Source organism: Ciconia boyciana, chromosome 10 (genome assembly GCF_034638445.1).
Source record: "Ciconia boyciana chromosome 10, ASM3463844v1, whole genome shotgun sequence".
Lineage (NCBI taxonomy): Eukaryota > Metazoa > Chordata > Aves > Ciconiiformes > Ciconiidae > Ciconia > Ciconia boyciana.
In genome coordinates, this window is record NC_132943.1 from 40,187,644 (window position 1) to 40,211,269 (window position 23,626).

Below are 23,626 nucleotides of genomic sequence, written 5' to 3' on the forward strand. Positions count from 1 at the left end.
TATATATAATGTAAACATACATATATAAAAATATAAAAGGCCATGTACAATGAAAATCAAGCCAGATGAATGCAAGATATAACTCTAATTTTTAATTTGTTTTTTGTTTCACTCAGCTGCGTTATGAACATATGGCAAATGCCTCTTAATACATGCAAAACCTGGCACCAGATTCTCATAAAGTAGATCCCTTTCGTAGCATGTCGTTAAGAAACCACAAGAATGGCCCAACCCAAGGCCAGAAAGCTAGCCAGAAGTGTATCTTGCCAAGCCGTGCTAATAAAGGTTTTTAATATAATTTAAACTTGTAGAACATGAACATTTATTCTCTAATAACTAAGGAGCTATTAAGTCAGTACTGCAAGTCTAGTAAAACACCACCAGCTGCGATTTTCAGAGGTGGCTGAGGGATGGGGAAGGTCAAGCTTCTTCCAGAGTTTTGAAAATCTTAGGTAAGAATTTTAGTTTCCAGCCAAAGAAACTGAGAACATCCTCTGTTGGATAATATACATGTTTCTATTGGGTTCATCCCAACATTGAAAGCTTTTCACAGTCATTTACTTAATGAAATCCAAGCTGCACTAATTGCAGCCAAAATGTACCGTCACCACTGGGATGGGAAAATGCAGGGGACACTGCGGGGAGGACACCCGTAGCCAACAAGAAGCTGGACAGAGGGCTCCTTGCCTTGGGGCTGAAGCCCTAAACACGAAAGACCCAGAGTCAGGGAACTTCTCAGGGGCCTCTGTAGGACCAGCACATACCACAGTCTGTGCCCCACATCACCTATATGATGGAAGATGAAAAAGCCTGAGCCTCTGGTATCGGAGCTGGTCAACAAGTTTCACAAGTTTTTGTCTCAGAAAAAAGGGATTTGATGAAATCAATATGCTTGCAGAACGTTTCTGGTTTTCTCAAAAAGGTTGTTTGTACGTGCAGTTCAGTGACACAACCAAGTTTTTCAAACAAGCTGCTTTTAGTAAGTGTCCAAACTGTGGATTTATTTCTCTTTATTTGGAGATAAGGTTAATCCTCAGGAAAGTATTGTGTCTTAGGCCAAACGGTTGTTGTGGCCTTTACTGTATTTTGCTCACTAGCTTACACTGTTGCCGTAACTGGCACTGGTACCGGGAATCTCAGTGGAGGCCGAGCGTGAGGCTCATTATCATTCCCAGAGTAATTGCCCTTGACGTGAACTATCTGGATCGAGCCTCAGCTCTTAAACTTAAACCAGCCATCTCATTCTGGAAGCACCTTTAGGAAAACATACTGGCAGCTCCCTAGGATGGAAAGACTTTTATCATCACCATTACAATGCTTCATCATGCATCTAGATGGCATCAACGCCTGTCAGTCTGACGCCTTTATTAGAAGCTAACTTGGTGTCTAATCAAAAAAATCCAATGCAATTGAAGGGATTAAGTTAACCGAGCTGAAGCAGGGCTGAATTAGCCCACCTGGTTTGGCTACACCAGGTTATCAAGCAACTTAGATAAACTGTAAGATGCAAGGGAAAGGGATGATTGCTTTCAGCTATTCCAGAGGTAGCTATAATTAATTAAATATATTATCGTTTAGCATAGAGAAACACATTCCCCTACAAGCTCGCAGTATGAAAAATTGATTCAACAATCAAAAAAAAGTTGGTATTACACCTCTTCAAATCGTTGCTCCCTGCATTGCAACAATTTCACAAACTATTCACAGACAACAAGGCTGAGCTTTTCCAATGACGGTCAGCTATCCAAATTCCATCAAATTTCAAGGTTCATAGAGATGATAAAAGCTAACGATAAAGGCACGATTTCTACACACAATATGGGATTTGAGGAACGTAACTCCCCAAGGAAAGAAATACTCCAGCGCACACACTCCTTCCTCTGGGGAGAAGATAAGAGAATAAACATGTGACAAATGTTAATCATGTTGCCTAATACATAACTGGAAGCTGCTCAGACACAGCCGTGAAGAATGAAGTTTGTGAGCTCCAGTCGAGTAAGATCAAATACAACTCCCTTGGGCTCATTTCCAAATTCTGTCCTCCCGCTCTACAGATGCAATCACATCATAGCCCCACACGTGTAAAATATGATTTATACTATAAAATTACACAAAGTGACTGTGACTTGGGCTGCTGCACAATTGATCAGGTCAGACCACAACAAAATCAGTTCTGATAGCAGCAGTTTGTGTCACCAGCAATTCTCACAACTGTTTGGTAAGAGGTGCAGCTAGCTGAGGTAGCAATTACGGTCTGGATTTTAGAAACCTTGTCGTCGTGGCAAATGTCAAGTCATTGAAATAGCTGCAAATTTCCCCTTGTATTCTCAAAGCAACTAAAGACAAAAAATATATATATTTGTGTATGTGAACTTTGTCAGTGGGTGTACATTTTTCCATATTTCATATTACCCAATAGAAAGCTGTAAAAGTGTATTAAAGAATTCAATTCCGATGATCTCCTCAACAGCATACTTAGTTCCACATAACAAACCACCGTAGGAAACCACATGACTGCCAAGAGAGATTTCAGCCTTTGCCAAATACTGTATAGTAGATAAATGTTAATAGTCAAAATTTGCCCCCAAAACACGTGGCTTGCACTACGGGGCACGAGCAGCCTTGGTCTATAGGCCATTGACTTGAAGGCAGAGTTCCACAGTGCTATAGTCTACCAAAACCCTCTCCAAGCCCCCTCTAAAGGCAGCTCTTTCCACCATGGAGCCATTTCCACTGTGAAGCCCCTCAAAGTTTGGCTCAGCTTGCTTGGTATGAAGCTGCCTTCTCCGAGATCCTCACTGAAGACCACGGCACAAGGACGCAAGATTCGGCATTGTGTGTAACCGCCGCTGCCAATGGTAGCGGCGCCCAAGCAAAGTTAGTTTGGAAATCCCTGGTTTGGGGTAATTATTCCTTTACCACCTTTTCAGGGTAAGCAATCAGATAAAAAATTACCATCACTCATTCTCATAGAAATGACACGCTACAGTGAATGCAAACAAGCCCAAAATCTTGAGAAATCTCTGATCTGTTGTTCAACTGGGAAAGACCAGGGCACTGGGCAAAACCCAGCGGCCATACCTATGAAACAGCTAACTTGAAGAACATAAAAAACCACTTTATATTTCTTACTGAAATGTCAGAATTTCCACGCATTTAAGCTCAGATTCATACAGATGACAATGTGGCACAGAAAACCCACAGTGGAGTCTCAGCCTCAAATGGAAAATATTATGACAGTCACAGTGAAAAAGATATTTAAATTTGAATAACAATTTTTACCATGAAACAGGTAAACCACTTGTCGAAATTCACAGAGAAACGGAGTTTGCTTGTGAAATTAAAATGCTTATGTGGAGGGAGGAGGGGGAAGAGGAGAAGGACATAAAAGGCAAGGTGTTTCTGAGTTAGGAATACTTTGAGTCCTGCGGGTGAACTTTGATAGCTGAGAAGCCTGCGTGCAGTGACAATGAGATGGTGTAACTCTAAGGTCAATATTCAAGACAGAAAGCAGACTTGGGCCTAGGGAAACTTCTTTAAAGTCATAAAAAAAGGTCAGTGAAAGAGAAAGAGCCCATAAGGCATTCGTGCAGCATTTTGTACTCAAAAAAGATGGGAGTGCATAGCAGAATATAAAGTAAGTCAACGGCAAATAACAAGGCATCCCAGGTAATACCTTGCCATAAGCATATAACATGAGAAAGGCTCACAGAACAGCTTAAGAGCAACGATACACTTTGCTGAGCTAAAATCCTGCCTCCGTTAAGACCAATGACAAAACGTGCACCGGTTTCAGCAGTCAGGATTAACTCCTCCCACATTTCCGTTTTGGGTACCACGTTCTCCTCTGCAGCAGCGCAGATCCCATCCACCTGCCCGTATCCCGAGTCCCTGCGACTGCTCAACCGCTCACACGACCAGCTCATGCTACTACGGCCGTGTGACATACGTCAGCCCAAGCCAAGGACTAGAGACTTTGCACTGAGCTTTGTACCAGACCTTTGTTATTTCTGCATTATTGCCCCAAAAGGGAAGCCAGCCAAGATTTCTGAACTAAGTGGCCATCTGATGTAGCTACTTTTGGTCTGAGGAAGTCCCTCTGATAGCAGCGCACCGAGCATGACTTATTTCTGTGAAATCTGAACTCCCACTCAGCCCCTAGCACCCCAGAGCTGGAGGAAACCCCAGTACTCGCTAATGAAGCTTTCTGAAGCAGCATCAAAGAAGTTAAAATGTTCTTTGGGGCTGATACTTACACCTATCAGTGAAGTTGCAGAATTGTCTGTCACGATCATAACCATTATTAACTCATTATTTCTTCTTTCTTCCCTAAAACTGGAAGCTGCTTGGGAGAGGGGAGCTGTTCTGCAGTTACACAGTGCCTACCATAAAGCAGCCCTTTGCCTTGAACAGGACTTATCACAGTAAGATCAGTTTTAACACAGAGGTAGGAAATATGATTAAGGCACTGGGTTGGGACTAGGGAGTGTAGGGTTCAAGTCTTAGTTATGCTACAAATTTTGTGACTGCAGGCAAGTTATTCTGATTTCCTGTGCTTCAATTATTCATACGTATGATTAAGGTAATAATTCCCTTCTTCACAGCATGTAAATGAATTCATGCACTTTGCGAGATGCACAGAGGCTAATTTGGTAAAGCTCACGCAAGTAGGTAGACACACAAAAATACGGCCCGTATCTCTACTGAGAAATTAAGGACTTAATAATACGCTGTGATTTTATTAGATATGGGAGTGAACATTAAAGAGCAGGAGGAGATATTTAGGATGGCACAGAGTAGAGGATCAAGCAGGAATAAGAAAATCAAATCAGAAAAAAAATAGGTGGCATATGAGGCAATTTGCAGGCATGGTGTCCTTTCAGGTCGTGAAACGGTCAGCCCAGGGAAATGCAAAATGCCCCTGAGCTTGGTGACATTTAACACCACACAGGACAAAAAAAAGAGAGTGTGCAATAGTCACAAAAAGGTGGATATAATAGCTGCTGCGGTCCTTCCCACCTCCAGCTTCCCTGAGCCAAGGAAGCAATCGTCAGAGCTGGGGAGGGCCGAGGCAGCGCTGAGGTTTCGGCAAGAGGGCTGAGGCTGCAGAGAGGCAACACACGGTCCCTCCGGTTCACTACTGTAATTAAACAGCACACTTCGGCTTTTCCAGAGCTGCCTAGCTCAAAGCTTCACACACAAAAATATTTACATGAATAATAGACCCCTGAATGAATTAATCACAAAAAAAAAAATAAAATGGAAGTGAGACCTAAGCCCATGCTGGCTCTGAGCAGCACGCAGCTTTGCAAAGGAAACTGCCTCCCACTCCGATGCTGCATCTCGCTGCTGTGCTTAATGACTGGAAATGTGTTCATTGAAATTCATGGGGGCTCTTTGATTTGTTGCTTTTTTTTTTTGCCTGGGAGATTACACACACACACACACTAATCAGTATATACTGGAGTTCAAAAATAACAGCAAGTCCCACAGCTAACCCAAGACAGTCCAAGACAACCTGCATGCAGAAGTCACAACATGTAAACATCTAAAATACAGCTCCAGGCTGCTGGAGCACACAAACACGCAGACCTGTGACGCGCAGTGTCAAGTACCTCCGCTTCCAAGCGCCCAACCTGTGAGATCTTAAAGCACTCTGATTTTCAGAAAGAACCAAATCTCTAATTACGTTATGAAAACTTTGCCTTAATCTTTTAGGCAGCAATACCTGGGGTATGTTGCATGGGATGCAGATACATTTCTGGACCTCATGGAGTTCTGATGTCTCCATTCTACAAGCACTCTTTACATTATCATATTTTGGGCCAAGTATTAGGGTTCGTGAGGTCATGTGGTAAAGGACAGCTTCACTAGATCATGCGGTAGAGGAGACCATACAGCTAGATCTGTGCTTGAAAAGGTTTCTGGACACTCTGGACATCTCAAAAGGTTCAAAACCCAAAATGCAGCATTACAACAGGAGAAGCCTACATACATGCCATTAAGCAACTAGTACTTTCTTGACCTGGAGCTTGAAATAGAGCACTTGACTCACTTCATGACCTTGTGGCCCAATGCCTCTTAGTAAAGATTATTATCAATTGCCTATTGATATATATGTGGCTGTTCAACATTTTGTGAGCCTCCCAGCAAATGAAAAACGGCTTGTCCTGACTTTTTGCACAGCGGGAGTCAATGATAAGTTATTTCTGTCAACAACTACCACGTACTATTACAGTAGCCCTATGCAGCTAGCAGTGAACCACCACAAGAGACTCCTGGTACATCAGCACGCAGTAAAACGACGGCAAAACATTGCACCTACGCACCCTTTGTTTTCTAGACATGCCTGCCTTTCCTATAAATATCTCCAGGGCACAAACCAGCAGCTTGACACCTGCATCTACCTGCCAGTTGTTTACGGTATTGTAAAATAAGCGGTAAAATACTGTACTAGCGTTTAGTCCTCCCTTGATCTTCTGCGGCAAGCAGTATTAAACATCAGATTATATATAAACTCTGAAGACTTCATCCGTGCTACATTTTGGCTAGAACGGACCACAAAAACATGCGCACGAACATGCGGAAAACAACTAAATACACTAGTCAGGACAAACTTTCAAGCATCTATACCTTCTCTACATATAAAAACAGGGGCCAGAATCTGGTGTAAATCAGTAAACATTAGTGCTCATGTACAACAGCTAAGGCGTTGGGGTCCTTATTTGTACCTCCAAGGTGGTTCTGTCTGCAGCCTTTTATTACTTTTGTAGTTTATGATGATTTATCTTGCAGCTACTGGTGGCTCTGTTATTTAATCTGATTCATCAGATTGTGTCTATTTATTAACTGATCTGCAGGATTTTACAGATAAAACAATGTTCCAATCTGCCACAGGGTTATAAATAAGTAGGTGGCATTTTTGTGCCAGAAGTTTCACAAACAAACAAACAAACTCCTGTTTCATTGGCACAGTCACAGAATTACTGAAATCTCCCTAACGGTCCAGATACTTGCAGGGCTCCTGCCACAGTCTTGCAGCATCCATTAAATAATTACAAACAGAAAAGCAAGTATCTTACACCCCATTTTCTTCCTTTGCAGCACACAAGACAAACAGTTCACTTTGTAGGTTTGTATGTTGTATCTATGTACGTGTGAAAAACAAAGAAAAATGTACTTGTCTATGTGAAACCATGCAAATAAATTACAAAGTAAATCAAGGAAAACACAGATAAGGGCACTAACGTTGTATTTAGTTCTGAAAAAGACGAAATCCATGGACGCTTGCTCCAATTCCGTGTCCCAAGAAACATATATTGCAACAGAAGCTCTCCTCATCTATTTCTCTTGGCTTACCTTTATTTCCTTCAATATAAGAGGTTCAAAGCTGGCCAACGGCCCTCAACACTCCCTGTTAGTTTATATTAATGGCAATGGAGCTCTCAGATCCCCCATATATATCTGAAAATCTCAAGCGCAATTGTTCTGTGCTTGCACTGTGAGGCCACTGAGCCAGGCGCACTGTCCTTGTCCCATACCAACATGTCCCAGTCCTCCAGGCACCCCTGGCACTGGTGGGGTTCCACCAGGGATTTTACACCAACTCCAAAATGGTTAAATACTATCTAAAAAGGGACTCTGTTTAAAGAGCACTCTGGTGGTGAGATAAACTAACAAAAACCAGGAAGTCCACAAAATAACTGGGCGTTTTATCACCTGGCCAGCTTCAAAATTGCTTAAAGGCAACCAGGTTTACGGCAACTTACTTTTAAAGGAAGAGAGGCTCTGCAATGAATACGAGAGGTGGCTTCGGAAAGGAGCCTCCTCCCTGCAATGCCTCCGCACTATCTGGATGTGGGTGGGAACCGGCTTAAGGCAGAGGTTAAACCTTAACTCTATGTACTGGCTCTGTACTTTCCACTCCACTTCAGACCTTTAACATTATATTAAAGTCGACTTGATAAGTGGAGTGTTAATTGGTTCAACATGACAAACCTTCCAAAATAGGCTTGTTGGCTTCTCTTTATTTTAACCCTGCTCCTGCGACACAGCGAGTAGGAAAAATGAAAACAAGTTTAGGTCGGTCTGTTGTTCTTTTCTGCCCTGTCCTGTCCGCTCCCCATCAGTGCCACAGCTCAGCAGGAATTTAAGGAGGTGACGGGAGATCCAGAGCTCCGAGCGACCGGCTGCAGGCAGAGAGGAACAGCTCACACACGCAGCGCAGGGTGTGGGTACCTCGCTGCAGATCAGGAATGCTGCTGGACAAACACTCCCTTGAGAAGTGCTCTTGTTTGTTTTGGGGTTTGTTTTCCCCCTTTGGGTAAAACAAGTGTAGATGTTGGGCCAGATTCGTAGGTAGTATCAATGGAAGGAATACCCTGAAGTCAATTTACATCAGCTGCTTACAGTTTATATTTATTCCAAGTGCTGCCCCTTTGCGTATCTCGCAGAAGCCCTTTAGCATTATAAAGCCAACAGAATCTATGAGTTATCTGAAGCAAGCAGTGCCAAACATAGTGTTACCCGTTATTTTATACTATATAAACAAAGGGAGACAGACAGAATACGACATTTAACTTTCACTATAGCACTAGGTAGTTTTCTTCTGCACAAAACCACTGAACGAGCCCTCAACTCTAGCTCATTTCTTCTCATCCCGTGGCAATGAGTTCCACTGTTCCACCTACACGTTCCCGCACGAGAAAAAGCATTTCTTTTAGCACCTGACACCTTTCAATTTTATGTCTCATATTAGGAGATAGGAAAAACGCGCTCCAGTTTCCCTTTACGTAAGTAAGTTTTCCCTTTTCTTGTCACTGTCAGAAACAAAGTTTTGGAAACAGACTATTAACAGCAAGCTGTCACGAAGATAATAGCGACATGGGAAGAGTAATATTGACAGCTCCTCTTCTTTTCCCAGCCACTGAAGTTGGGAGTTTTCACATACTTTGATCAAAGCCAGCAGTGAAGGGAACCTTGCTTCCAAAAACAGGTCAGGCTGTGAAACTAATGGGCTCCTTTGGGACATGAACATTTTTATTCATACTTTCCTTACTGCCCAAGAACCAGTGTGGCCCATGCCTTTGTGCTACCCTTGTAAAGATCTGCTATTCAAGCAGGTGGTTTTGTCATGCCTTGCACAGATGTAAAATGAGGTCAAACAGAAAAAGAGCTGACCGACTCCTTTTACCTATGCAGTTTTCCTATCTCCTCCTGTTGCTCTCTGCCTGACAACGTATATATTTACCACCGACGTTACAGAGGAGCTCGAAATAAGGATAGAACTTTTCGCAAGCCAACAGTGCTGAGCCGAGCTGTGCTGCATACTTTGGAAAACCTCAGATGCTAAAGGCTCCTCCAGGATGAGGCTTTTTGGGCCAGCTCGCTGCTCCCAAATGCTCTTCCCAACACCCAGAGCACTTACTCCAGCTTCTGGAGTAAGATTCGGCAAACGAATCTGCGGCTACCAGGGCTGGACAGACGCCTTCTTTCCCCAGCACGCTCGTCACCAACACTTGTGGTCTTCACTGCTCCACATTCAAAGTTAGCCACAGTATTTGGCAAGGGAAATCAGGACCATTTTGTATGAAAACAATTCTTAGCACAACAAAAATTAACAGTAAAGATACCTTTTAAAGGATGATGGGATCCTTTAACTCTCCAAGAGATGAATCTGGGATACTGGACAGCTTCTGTTCTAGCACAAACCTCTACATCAAGTCTCTATGTCTGACATTGAAGCTACATTAATCTTTTCTGGGTAATAAACTTCAGCGATTCCTGTTAGCCTCAATATCTTTCCTAGTTGCATTTTTTTTTTGGTAACACAAAAAATAAATAACGACAGTTCCAGAGCACTTCCTAAAACTCAGGATTTTTTAGGTTTGCTCAGTAGAGAGAATGAGAAGGGAGAGAGAGAGGAAAGATTGGGGGTTTTAGGATGTTTCTTTTTTGGTGCAATTAGTTTTGCACTACAAGCCCTGGCTAGATTCAGAAACTGTTATTGTGGCTGAAAGGGAGGCAGACAAAATGAAAGGAAATTAAATATGGGTGTGAAATTAAACCCAAAGAAGAAAAAGAAAAGAAGGAAAGAAAAAGCAACTGCTTGGGTTGAAAGTAAAGACAGAAAAGCTGAAGGATACAAAACAGAGCACTCTAAACATTCTGAAGTACTTTAAAAAGGTTTCCTGTAAAAACAGCGAGTTTAGGAAACTCTGAACATACTTAACTGCATTCCTTGACGGAAAAAAACCCAAACAAAAATTCATACTGAAGGTTCCACTAGGCTATTAAAAAGAGGTGATTTCTCTGAGAGGTCTGAATCAAGAGTGAAAGAGTGTAAAACTTCTCCAAGGTATTGAGAAAGGAGAAGAAAAATCTCTCTTTTTCTCATTTTCTTACATCTATTTTTTTTTCTTTGTGTGTGGAGAGTCTTACAACAGATTCAGCAGACAGGGATTTAGGACATCTGGGTTCATTCCTATCTGCGACACTGATGTCTTGAATGCCTTTGACAAGTCCCTTTTTGTCTGTACTCCAGGTTCATCCTCTGCAGAAGGTGGCTGGGCAGTAAACCTTGCTGTCTTCTTGTCTTGGGCTTGAACAATCTCAGAAATGAGTGTCTCTCTCTCCGAGTTATATATTACCTGACACAAAATGGTCCTTCTCCTTCTTTTCAGCAACAGTATAATCTTATGCAAGGGACTACATCAGCCAGGTCAAACTTGTCCCGGACTTCATGCTGATCAAGGCAGAAATCTCATGCATCTCCACCAAAACTGTACTTGCAGTCTCCTGAAGTTGGCTCATCATTAGCCCTTGGGACAAACTCATTGCTTGTAGAAGACTAACGATATGAACATAACGGATACGTTTTTCACAATACAGCTAACGTGGACATTTTACTGTGGCACGTAAAAGTCAAACAAAGCACTTTTCCTGGTGGATGATCTATTCTTTGAAGCTGAGCAGCTTCATTCCAACAAAATATGCCAAAAATCCATCCTTTGATGCTGCTCAACGGAAACATAGCTATGGCTATTGAGACAGACCTGATCCTACAGCGTTACCAACACCTGCAGTTTCACCCTAAGTCAGATATGATACTATGCTTTCCTTCATCTCCAGGAGTCAGGGGACCAAAGAGAAAAGTTAGCTTGCATGTTTTCTCACTCCCTCCCCGCTCATGAAATAAATATCATAAGGTAAATAAAAGGCCAATTTATCACCTTTCACTCTGCTCATCTGTAAGTGTCTATGATCTGGGGGACCCAGATTCATGATTTTTTAATTCCTGGGGTTAGAAACACGTCAATAGCGTAAACCCTGAGGAATCATGCCAGTATCAATGGAGTTTCTTCAGATTAGTACAACTACAATTGATATCAAAAGCTCAGTCATTTTGTTCAAAAACACTTTTGGGAACCACCTATTTTCCTGCTGGAAATTTTCCACTCTCCTGTTGTTTTAAAATCTAGTGGAGTAAAGATGGCTTTTCTCCCTAACTGTGCTTTTACTTATGCCTTAAATAATTTCCCCGTTCCATGCTGGTGTTTTATAAGAAGAAAACTAATATTATATATGAATCACACAATAAAGTGCCTCCTACAAAAGACATCACTCTATCAGGAACACATTCTAAGTGGCACATTCACTATGCATTTAATTTTCATTTACAGTATGCGCTCTATACCCAGTACGCTGCCTGTATCAGTTTTTGTTTTCATAACCTATTCCTGACACCTAACAAGAACTGGGAGTGCTGCTCCAGGATTTGGCAAGAAGGAACAGGTTGTGGATGAGCAGGTTTCTCTGACTCACCTACACGGATCAACAAGGAAAAATAAAAGGGAGAGGGTGGAGATTGCAAAGGGGGAGGGAGAGAGGGAGAGAGAGGAGTGACGTGTTCCTTTGGATGCGGTGTGTAATGCAGCTGGCAGACTGCCTGCTCGTGGTGCCACAGAGTTCCAGACATGCCAGTCCAGCTGACTCAGCTCTTCGGAAGAAGGAAAGGGAAGGGAGAAATTGCACAAACGTTTCTGATATCTGAGGGATGGGGTTCGCAAGGCTCTCCTTCAGGATCTTCGAACCCGTCTTTCACACCAGGGACCCAAGCGGTGTCCCCAGAGAGGTATTAGAGAGATGCTCACTCGATAACCTCGTACAGCACTGCTTATGCTCGTATCAAATCGTGCCTCTGTGGTTGTTGGAAAATTCAGCAGCACAGCTTCATCCCACAAACCAGAAATGTCAGGCCTTTCCTAGCCAAGGCTAGCTGCTCTCAGACAAGCCACTGTCTCCAAGGAGACGAGCAAAATGCATTCACATGAAGGGTATCCAAGTGAGAGAGAGTCTACGGCCCATGTCGCTTTTCTATATAAAAATTTCATCATCAGATTCTCAGCAGTGTACCCTTTGCATGTGATTTATTTTCTGGGAAGATCGTGGAGCCCTTAAATAGCCTGGGCTCTGCCTACCTGTGAGACCAGCTCTTTCCCATGATACCGTACCGTGCCGTAGGCAGCTCGGAACAGCCCCGGTCCTGTTCGGCTGGGGGAACACTGTGCTGTCCTAGACTTCCACTCCAAACCAGAGGCAGGAGGAAGAAAGTACCTATTTCCCAGCAAAAGGAACAGAAACACAGGCTAACACCCAGACTGTCAAAGCCCCTAATTTTTGCTGAAATCAAGCAGACCTCAGTGCTTTTGAAGATAGGAGCCACAGTGAACTGGCCCCAGAAACAGTACTAGGATGAGCTTGTCTTAATTTTCCAGTCAGGATCCTCACTGCGGGCCCTCGACCGTCTCAGAGCACATGAGAGCATTCGTGCCTGCCTCGCTGGACGGAAGGGAAAGGACGTGCTTGAGGAGCACATTCCCCCATCCTTAATACGGAGTACCTGGCTCTTGGGGCAGGAGGAGTCTCAGGGCAGCAGCAGCATCCCGGGGAACTCTGTTGCCTTACACTGAAAATCCTACTGAATTACACTGCCCCACTGATCCCTCACAGCGTTTGCCACAGGCGTGCAGGGAGTCTTGCATATTTAATACAAGAAGAACGAACAACCCTTAAGTAGAGGCTTTTCCGAAAGCTAGTGCTTTGCAGCCTACAGATAACCAAGTGGTTGGGGAGCGTCCCAGCCAGGTGCTCTTTGTCAAAGTTTCAATAGGCAGGGCCTCGACAGCATTTCTCCAGCTTCAGGAATGAAGATAGAGATCTTGACTCTCTGTTGCAAGGCACGGAGGGAACTTGGGGCACCCTGTCTGAAATCAACACAGCAGAGTTATGCAAAACATGTGTGCAACTGGCATCTCTTGTGTAATCCTGGCTGTAATCAACTTCTCTAACCACTCCAGAAAGGAAGGAGGGGCAGAGGGTGGAGAAAGTTCACACTTAGATCAAATAAAAAATGGGAAAAAATCCAGAGAGCTTTAGTCAGGTAAAAACACAGTTCCCTCTCATGGGAAACCTCCAGGACAAGTTTCCTTGAACTTCACGCAGGGTTATAAATAGGAGGAGAGTCACACAAAGTTCAGTACAGGTTCACTGTAAAAATATCTAGACACTCTCATTTTCCTTCGTATGTGATATCCATCAATATCTTAGCTGTAAGCCAATTCATAATTACAGGTTGCTGAGAGCTCGGGAGAATATATCAGTAGCAGCTTTCTTCAGCTCTGCTATGGTGTGGTGTTAACTGGGTTATTTTTTTCCCCTTTAGTTTCTCTTGGCTTCCTTTCCAGATGGCAAAAATACCTCTCTTACACTTTAAAGCACTCATATATTATCAAAAATGTCAGTGGCCGTTCTCCATTTCGCACTGCCCCATAAAACAACTCTGAGATAGCAGTGAAAGATGGCCTCAAACCACCGTTTGATTCCAAGCTCAAACTTTCTCAAGCTGAAAGGTTTCACAATCTCCTTCAAGAAGCTGGCAAAGGCCAGCTCCAAATGCTGGATCTCCTTTTCTCAGAGGCAATATACAAAAGCTTTTTGCCCTTAAAAATAATTTTCTCAGGGGAAAAAAAAAATACTTTTTTCCTCTTTAGAGCTGCTGTGGTATTTTGCTGCTGAAACAGAGTATGTGCAAGAAGTAGTCTTAGTTTTGCTGAGACGTGGCTTCGTCAAGTCAAAACCATGTTCTCATCTCAAGTGCACGAGAAAGCTTTCAGTCACCTCTTGTTCTGCAAAAACCACTGCAAAAACCTCCTCCAAAGGCTGCCTCTGGAGCAGGAGGACTCCTGATGCACTGCACCATGTCCCTCAAGCTTATTCTAATGCAATGAGACACCCAGCTCCCAAAGACGGTCTGGAGCCTGGCCATGCAACGCCTGTGTTTACAGCTGTACTTCACATTCTGGTTTTGTACGTACACATGCCAACTTGAGCATAAAAATATTGGATTTGTGAAACAATCCCTGATGACAAGGAAAACAAGGCCAAAAGAGGCCTCTATAGCTTGAACTTAAAGGAGCAAAGGACTGCACATCTTTAAATACCTAAGCTACTAGACCCTCACCTGCCAGCCTGTCCATAGTAGTTCTGGTGCAGAAAGACAAGTCATTCACATGAAGCTACCTTGGTGCTCAGGTACCTGAATTTGCAAATTTGGTCTCATAGGGTTTTTTCCTATTTCATTTTCCCATCACCGAAAAATGGATAACAACGAGGCAACAACACATACCCACTTCACACAGGCTTTGGGCTGATGAAATAGATAGGGTTCATAAAAGAAACAAGACGCAAAAATTGCAGGCTAAGTAGTAAGTCCTTTAGCATTATTAATAATCACCTTACTATTGTGTCTAAGATAATCACGCCGGTATCAGGGTATAATACCTCAGTGGTTATGGTAACAATACAAAGTTATTATTCTTCCACTTTGTAATTATCTCATTTCACTATTGCACAAAGGCTAAGTAAAACTAAGGAGATAATACGCAATGCTATGCAGCAGGGGCACCAGCAGCACTGGAATACTCTGCTACGTACTTACGTGACCTTCATTGCAGCAATATGCGTGCGCCTTGCAATCATTCCTGCATCCTGCCCTCTCACCATCACGACAAGGTTGAGAAGTGAACTTTATTTTGATTTCATTGACAGGCAACTGAGGCAGAGATGAGGTTAAGGGGTCTGCATCTGTACTGGCCCGTGTTTCCAAAGCGTAAAATGACTTCGCAACTTAGGTCCCTCATAAATGAGTGAATAAGAGTAGCAAAAAATTCAAAATTAGTAATTGAAAAAAAGGAGATGAGAGGATTGGAAGATAAAGACAGACTAGAACAGAATCTATGCCAGACATATGACTACAGCCTATCACAGTGTAAACTGAGCACAGGAATTACTCACAGTCACAGAAGGCAGTGTTAGGAAGAGCAATAATCTGCAGCAAAAGAAAGGATAGTTTAGGTTAAATATCAGGATGAGAGTCACAGCTATAAAAAGCAGATGGGAAGTGGAATTGTCTCCCTAGGGAGGTGATAGCAACACCATCTCTCTGGATGTTTAAAAAACAGGTTAGGCGTGCTGTTCAGAAGGACTGCTGCTCTATATGCAGAAGTCTTACCACATTCATCTTCTTTTTTGATGCCAGTGAAATCCCACATATAGCACTGTGACAGAAGAAAAGCCCAGAAGACAAAGAAAGCCAGTGTCTCATTTGCTCCTCCGAAGCAGGATGGCTGGCGTAAGAACTGGCATCACCCAGCAGTGAAGAAGTGTCCTTTTTCTCTCCAAATAGCAGCCCAGTAGGGCACGACCAGGTGCTTCGTTCTGGTTGTATATGGCCTGAGGCAACACAAAGAGGGACAGAATCTGGCTGATGATGCCAGGATGTGAATTGCTAACATGGAGGGGAGACAGAAAACATGCAGAAAACTGGACATCAGCAGTCGGGTCCCAAACACACTTCCATCTTGGCACAGGCATCCCATGAGGAAGAAAGGAACTGGTCAAAATTAATGAGGGATGACCCCATGTGAATCTTACACCATGCTGATGCTGTCTAAACAAGGACCTTCCTACCCCTCAGTGCTGCGGTGCTATCTGACCTTCTGGATGAGGTGACAGCAGGTTCAGGAGGTCTGAAGAAAAGGGCAAAGGACACCCTGTCCCCTCCTTATGAGCACCTTGTTGCACTGCAGAACTGAAATCTGCCCTGGGGAGCTTTCCCTCGTGGTGAAGCTGCAGTGTTGGGGCATTAGTACTCCATCTTCTTCCCCATTTTGGGGTGCAGGACTTCCTACCTTGACACAAAACTCTTCCTTGCCAAGGGTCCAGAGACCTAACCTGACACCAAACGCACAATTCTGCCGCCCTGGCTCATTAAGGAGAGGAAACTTGGATGATCAGGGAAAAGAAGGAGACAAGGCAACCTCTCTCCAGACCTGTTCTTCCCCTTCTCTCTGCTGAAGAAGGGAGGACTTGCTGGTAGACCTGCAGGTGGCAGAGATGTAGCAAAGCCACGTTCCACCGAGAGATATAGCAGGAGGCACAAGACTTGTCTCACAGATACCACGATAATTCTTAGCACCTACTAATCTTGCTGTGAACTGATATTTAGAACGAGGGTACTCCCATGGTATTGGTGTCTCTCATCGCTAGCAGAGTGGGTGAGTCTTTATTCAGCCAATTTACAGGCAGCCCCCAAGCTCTAAAGGAACTGGGCATCTCCCACTGACACTGGGGCACCACGAGAAGCAGGGAGCCGCACAGCGTCTGTTCCTTTGTCATCCCAATCCCACACCCTGGAGACAGGGAGGGGGAAAAAAAAAAAAAAAAAAAAGGAAAAAAAGCTGATACCCAGTCCTAAGAGAGAGAGAGATATTCATGAGGCTGGTAGACAGCACATCTACCTTTGCTTGCCAAGACCACTTCTCCTGTTTCTCCATCTTATCTGTCGGAAACAGATCTCCTGGGTTGAACAGTCAAAGATTGATCCATAACAAACACAGATAAGAGGGAATCTTTATGGAATTTCAAGACTTTTAAAAGTCTAACAAGAAAAAAGTCAACACTTCTTGCTTTGGGTGGAACCACATCCTTTCACAAGTTCCCCCAAAAACAAAGCCGAAATGTACTTTTTCTGGAAAGATCATGATCCTACAGCATCTTTAAATCAAAGATGGTTTCTCAGTGATAATTATGCTCTGTAGACAAGGCTTAGCATGACCAAGCTTGCATCGTGAGATAATTCTGAGGACATAAAAGATGATATTTTCATCTAGCTGATACTAATACTTTTCACAGTAGTGCTCTGGAGATAAAGATGACCCCACCATTTCAAGGATCAGGTTCAGATGGGGCTTTAGCGAAGCATGGGATACAAGTTGGCTCTACAGAGGATTAAACTTTAAATAAGGATGCCTAGGGCATGAAAGAGCTGGCATACCAAACTCCTACCCTTGTACACATTTTGATCTTACCTTCCAAAAATCCATATACAAACAATATGGAAAGCAGAATACCAGAGATTTTAGAGACTCTACAACACAAGAGTGAAGGCCTCTAGGTACTGGAAGCATTAATGAGAAAGCAGAGCTGCTGCAATATTGTGTACCTGCTAATAACAGTTTGGAACCTGGAGTCCGATAAGACAAACACAAAATGATTTTGTGACGAGGTTAATTCCACTGAGTTTAACTGAAACAACGTAAGAAAACCTGAGAGGAAGAGCAGCTCTGCCTCATTAAATAGAGCTCTAAGTATCAGATCAACAGAATAAATGCCCACCGGCTCATCACAACTGAGGGAAGATGCTGTTCGCTAACGTATTTGCAGAACTGGGATTTGTATGCAAAATATCCCCTTTCCTCTTCACATACTTGCTTCATTTTTCACAAATAGTGTCCTACTTGTTCCCATTTATTTTTTTTCCCCATTCATAACGTGTTTGAGTCAGTCCAGCTCAGAGTGTAATGAGAATTTCAGGTCCCGAGATTCTTCTAATTATGATGTTCCCATTCTCAAAAACATGGTTACAGAGTAGGTACTGAGTCTTTTGAGAGCAGAGATGTTAATAGTGGTAAAAGTCTCTTCAAGATGAAAAAAGCAGTTTAAAACATTGACTCTTCATTATTCTTCATAACCATCCTTGCCACTGTTTCAATAATTCTCACTGGCTTTTGACAGGCAGGACTTCATGCACAGCATTGTGTTTTTCAGCACTGTGCTTGTTCATCCAATTTTTCAGCTGGACTGAGACACTCACAGGTGGAATGACTCTCCCAAACATGTATTGAGTCAGGCACGTCATCGGAATTAGGAACCAGATTCCTTCTGCCTCTGACCACAGCCGCACACGCAGACATCCCCTGTCAGTTCTGCCGACCACAGCCATACAATTGCAGGCATGTAGGACATCTCAAATGGCTCACTACCACACAGGAGGAGCTGAGAAGAAAGTCCTTACGGAGAAGAAGAGATGAGAAAGATAGACTAGCAAACCAAGAAACGTAAAAAGAGTTACTAAACTACCTTTCCATGAACGGGGCATTTTCCTTTTTAATTATACATGCCTTTTATCTTGCGCACTGTACATAGTTTGCTGAGATTGTGCTTTTGGGAGTTTTTGCCTAAGCCTCTCTTTTCAAAACAAATGCTTCACTGCTTTTCTTTTGCAAATAAAATGATACCATTAGTTCAGTGCTACTGAAGATCTGGGCAGTAACGAACCACACGCAGCAGCAACACAGGAAGACAAGGGGGAGGAAAAAGCAAATATTTGCTAAAAGCAGAAAAGGGGAAAAATAATTTTCTAAACAGGAAAGAAGTATCTTGGAAGCAAATTTTAAAATGTATTGTGAGGAAAAGCTTCTGTGACAGGAAAAAATAAATGATCTGACTACCCATTTTTTAGGAAGAAATAAACAGTAAAACTGCTTTCATATATGCATAACACTTACACACTCCCACAGTAAGGGAATGTGATTGAAGTTGCCAAGATAAAGACAGAAAAATCAGGAAGTTCCAGAATTAAGGTTGCCTGAGAAGGCTTCATACGGCCAGTCTGTGTGTATGCATGATGAGACAGTCTTAAAAAGCACAAAAATCACAAAATAATTTGCCCACAGGACCGTCCTTACTTAGTGCAAAGGATGGATGAATGGTTCTCACTTAATGAAAACCTATTCTCTGTTTTGTTTTCCCCTTAGCAAGTGATCCTATCCCTTATTTACGGCTTACTGCTCAAGCCCTGCTCTGAAAACTAATGCACTCATGTTTTCTATGGGCTCTTCCAGATTGCTCATCATCGCAGCCTTGACTTTTTTTAAGACCTATCAAAGCATTTATGTTTACAATAGCATTACGAGGGGAGGGCTGACTTGGCTCCATTTTAGACACAAGAGAAACTCATATCAAAACATAACTGCTAATTGTATGTGCCCATTTGAGGATGCCTAGCTTTTCAGGGTAAAACAGCATCAGGTTGTACATCATATCTTTCAAAGTACAGAGGTCAACATCCAGGTGCTTTAACCATCAGATTGATCTGTCAGATCAACTGTCTTCCTTAAAACTTCTGCTTTTTGTTCATTAACCGCCTAGAGTAGAATTCATCTCATCTGTTTTGTATCTGCCTTTGTCTAGTTGTGCAGTTCTAGAGATGCCAAAGAAGATGGGCACGTCTCAGGGTGAGATAGCAGGTACTCTGTGACTGCCATCAGGAGATTGGCTTTGCCTGGATGTTTTCCTCTTTAAAACCAGCAAAAGCTAGGCAAGGTGAAGCCAATTCCTGCTGGTTTGTCAAGTGCATCCCACAGGAGGGGGCTACCAACTTTTGCCCCAGCCCTCCACAGCCTGTCCTTACACTCACGTCCTGGAAGCCCAGTCGGGCACCTCTCCTGTATTATCTGTGTTGTGGAACTATGGAGTTAATTCTGAAAACAACATCTGAAAGTCCTGTAAGTACCTTGAGGCTCATGCCCACTCTTAGTGTAATTCTGTGCATGAATCTCTCCCCAGGCGTTATCCTACTGATGTCCTGAAGGCATCATTATATTCCCGAAATCAAAGAAGCTGCGTGTGGGAGGAAAATATAGACACAAAGTTCATCAGAACTCCCTATGTCAGTAAAAGGTAAATAATCGCAGGAGTGAAACACAGCAAGATAAGTCCTTAATTATTTAGGGTTAAACAGCAGCAGCATTACAGATGCGAAGTAATATTTTGTTAACCACTCATCCTGGGAACACTTATATAGAAAGATATTATTCTGTACAAGAAAGGAAGCCAAAAATGTGGATTGTGATGCTTAGAAACATTTTCAAATAAATAGGAAATAATATTAAAAAGCATGAACAACAGCAACAAAAAAAATCTATCCAAAGCAAAAAAAAAAAAAGCTGTCACAAATTTTGCAAAATATTTTTTAAGTTAATAGTAGTTTCAGCTATTTCAAATACCTCTGAGATGTTTCTGCTAATTTCTGTTTGCAATTACATTTCCTTATTTTTTCACCTTTCCTGTCTTACTGTATGAAAACCCTGCACTAAGCACAGGAAAAATTGACTAACTGGCAGTAGTGAGAGGGTGTAACTGACTATGTGGTGACACAAACAAAGTGCTTTCAAATTCACAGATCAAACTAGCTAGGAGCAAAAAAAAAAAAAAGATATTAAAAAATTCTTCAATTTCTTTCTTGCATACTCTGCCTTCCATTAAAAAAATGAGTAGTTTAAAACCTTCTTGGGAAGGAAAAAAGAGTGGGTTTTTTTGATTAATAGTACTCTCCTATTTAAGGAGGAAAAGGACACGCAACATAAAAAAGGAAACTGGTCTTGCATTTATGAAATCATGTGCCAGATTCTCAGCTGGTGCAAAATAACAGTACTTTCCTTGCTTAGAAGATGTAATTCCAATCTATATCAGCTGAGGATCTGATCTAAAGAGCATTCCTTTTGTAAATATAAAAATGTATTCAGACTCACCTCAATTTAGACATGAAGTGTTCCAGATTGAAACTGGATTGAAGTCTCATATTTCAAAATAGTTTTCAACCTCTTCTTTCTATATTTTATCTGATATCCTCTTTTATGTCAGAAACAGCAGAAGATGTAAACATTCGATGAAGTTTACTAGATTTGCTATACCTTCAAGGTCTACTTGTGGACTTTGATGTGTGCTTTATTGAAGCAGAAAGTGCTTGCGTAGTACACCGATATGAAACTGTTTAAAATCTCTAGGGAACATCTACCCATCTTCTCCATGAAGCAGGTTACATACGAATGCATAAATCAACCAAGCTCGCCTATACGACAGGGACAGAAAGACACCTTAACTTCCATGCTTATGTTCAGATTGGCATTTCACCTTCGTGTAGGTGCATGCCAGGTTTTAGGGCAATATCTCAGGTTTTTAACTCTTCATCTGTGAGCGCTACTCTAAGAATTGTCTTGGAGAGTATTGTGGGAGAGCTTGTCCGTTCCTGCTGGCCCTCTGCTGAAAACTGTGGTAGCTGACTGCTTAGAGGGGTGACACTTTCTCCACTGAAAACAAAACATAAAATTACAAATTGAGCACAGCTGAACACATTTAGGGAAAGAGTTCCAGGGAAACTCATGTACCTAAGCAGCCTAGGTGCCTTCTGAAAATCCCACACCTTTACATTTCATCCTCATGCAAAAAGCAGAAACATCAGCCGTGTACTTTTCACACAGAAAGAGTGAACGATCTCTATCAATGGCTGTGTCTAGGTAACAAAATCTATATTCATATTATGAAAACAATCTTCAACCACAATGTTCATGTTTTGTAATGTGGGCTATTTTATGTCACAACTCCCTTTTTTTATTTTAATTGTGAATATTTTTACCGTGTTTTCTTTTTTACTAAATTTCAAGTTGAATCTATGGTTATGGTCAGATGTGTGAAAATTACGGCTCACGGTTCCACAGACGTTTTCCCTTGTGACTTTCAGATCAAATCCTCTCGGCTGACAACTCTCAAGCAATTCTTTCTTAGCCTAGTCCCACACTTGCACTCCCTTGGAAGTTCATGCTTTCTGTCAGCAGTACGTTTGCAGCAATACAGCCTCCTGTGCACTCCAAAGTCTACCTGGAGAAGCATACCAGCTTATCCTTTCTGATTCTTGGAAATGTCAAGGCAACTCTGTATCCTAAGACCAACCTAACGCTCATAAACCAGAAACCTCTACTGAAGTGAGGCTGACCCTGTAGAAGAAATGTGTATAAAGAGTCAGGTAGCCCCATGATTGCATTTTCACAGGCAGAGTCTGCATGCAGTCTGCGGCTGCACTTCAACCACTGTGTTTCAGTAGTCGCACATTTGCTAACATCTCAAAAAAGTTCATCTGTAATGCTGTCACTTGTAACCAGTCCAATTACCTCTGCTCATTCAACAATGAAAAACACAGTCTCCTATAAATGGCCTGGGCACAGAAGTTGAACATCCTAGGAAATAAAACACGCAGCAAGTTAAAATCTTACTCAAGAGTCCTACACGAATGAGCAAGTGGGCAGAATGCGGCCCCTTGGTGTAGCGTACAGGGAGCAGATGATCTGATACTGATCATCAGGGCTATCAATGTGACTACTAACATGCAGTTATGCGACAGGTATTTCTTTAGAACGTATCAATAAATTATATCAAGTAGACTTGATATAGGCATGATACTATCAAGTAGGACAGCAAGACAAACACAATCTCTCTCCGACACCTTCTGCTCTAGGGCGAGTGCTGTGGCTGCCATGGATTAGGACTTTACAGCGAGATGTAACTGAATCAAAAATGCAATTAGGAGTATTTTGAAAGATTAACAAGTATGAACTCCACCATTTATTAGATGAAGAAATGGGTATGAACTGCAAAGCAAGCTTCCAAGAGCACAGTTATTCTTTGCGATCTTTGGAATTTCACAGCCACTTTGGGGCTGAGAGTGTCAAAACAATCTGCCAGCGAAGCCTGGATACCCCCAAAGAGACGTTCAAAGGGAAATACAGTAGCATCAGCAGAGGAGCTCAGTTACACAAAAGGAGAGGTGTGACTGAACCACAACTTTTCTGATTCACATCAAGGCTTTCCCAAAGTTCAGAGCTGCACTATCTGAAGAGGATGGTACAGACCCAGAGCCACCAGGAGCACACGGTTATTTTCACAACCCGCTTCACTTGAACAGTAATGACAAAAGAAAAAACAAGAGGGAAGAGAAGCCAAGGCAGGCTCACCAGAGTGCGTCCTGAGGTGTCCTGTGAGTGCGTCCCTCCGTCGGCAGGCATAGCTGCAGAAGGGACATTTGAACGGTTTCTCCCCAGAGTGCAACTTGATGTGCCTCAGCAGGTTCCCCTTCTGGGTAAAAGAAGCTCCACATTGGTTACAGTGGAAGGGGCGTTCACCTGAAAGAGAAATGCAAGGGAGAGAGCTGTCAAGAAACATCAGAAGATGCACGGAGCCCGTTACCCCTCTCTTTGTAACACTGCCATCTTACATAGGTACGGTGCCCACCACCACCATCACACGGCACTTGCTGAAGTCAGAGGCCGTTTCTTTTGCACAAGGGGTAAAGCCTCCAATAGTGATTTGGAGCTCTTTCCTTCTGCAGCATCAGCTTAAGGTGATTAACGCAGTCTGATTTTCATAAAGTTCTCCACCTTGGAGGTGTTAT

The 23,626-nt window shown here is 42.7% G+C and overlaps 1 protein-coding gene across 9 annotated transcripts in view; it reads right to left on the reverse strand.

The window, feature by feature from the left end:
- Window positions 1-23,626, reverse strand: part of IKZF2 (IKAROS family zinc finger 2) — a 119,066-nt gene that overhangs the window by 22,622 nt on the left and 72,818 nt on the right. For all 9 annotated transcript variants that reach the window (XM_072874565.1, XM_072874561.1, XM_072874564.1 and 6 more), the window contains one exon: window positions 23,190-23,357. In XM_072874565.1, coding sequence (XP_072730666.1) covers window positions 23,190-23,357 — 168 coding nt within the window. The remainder of the gene's footprint in view (window positions 1-23,189; window positions 23,358-23,626) is intronic.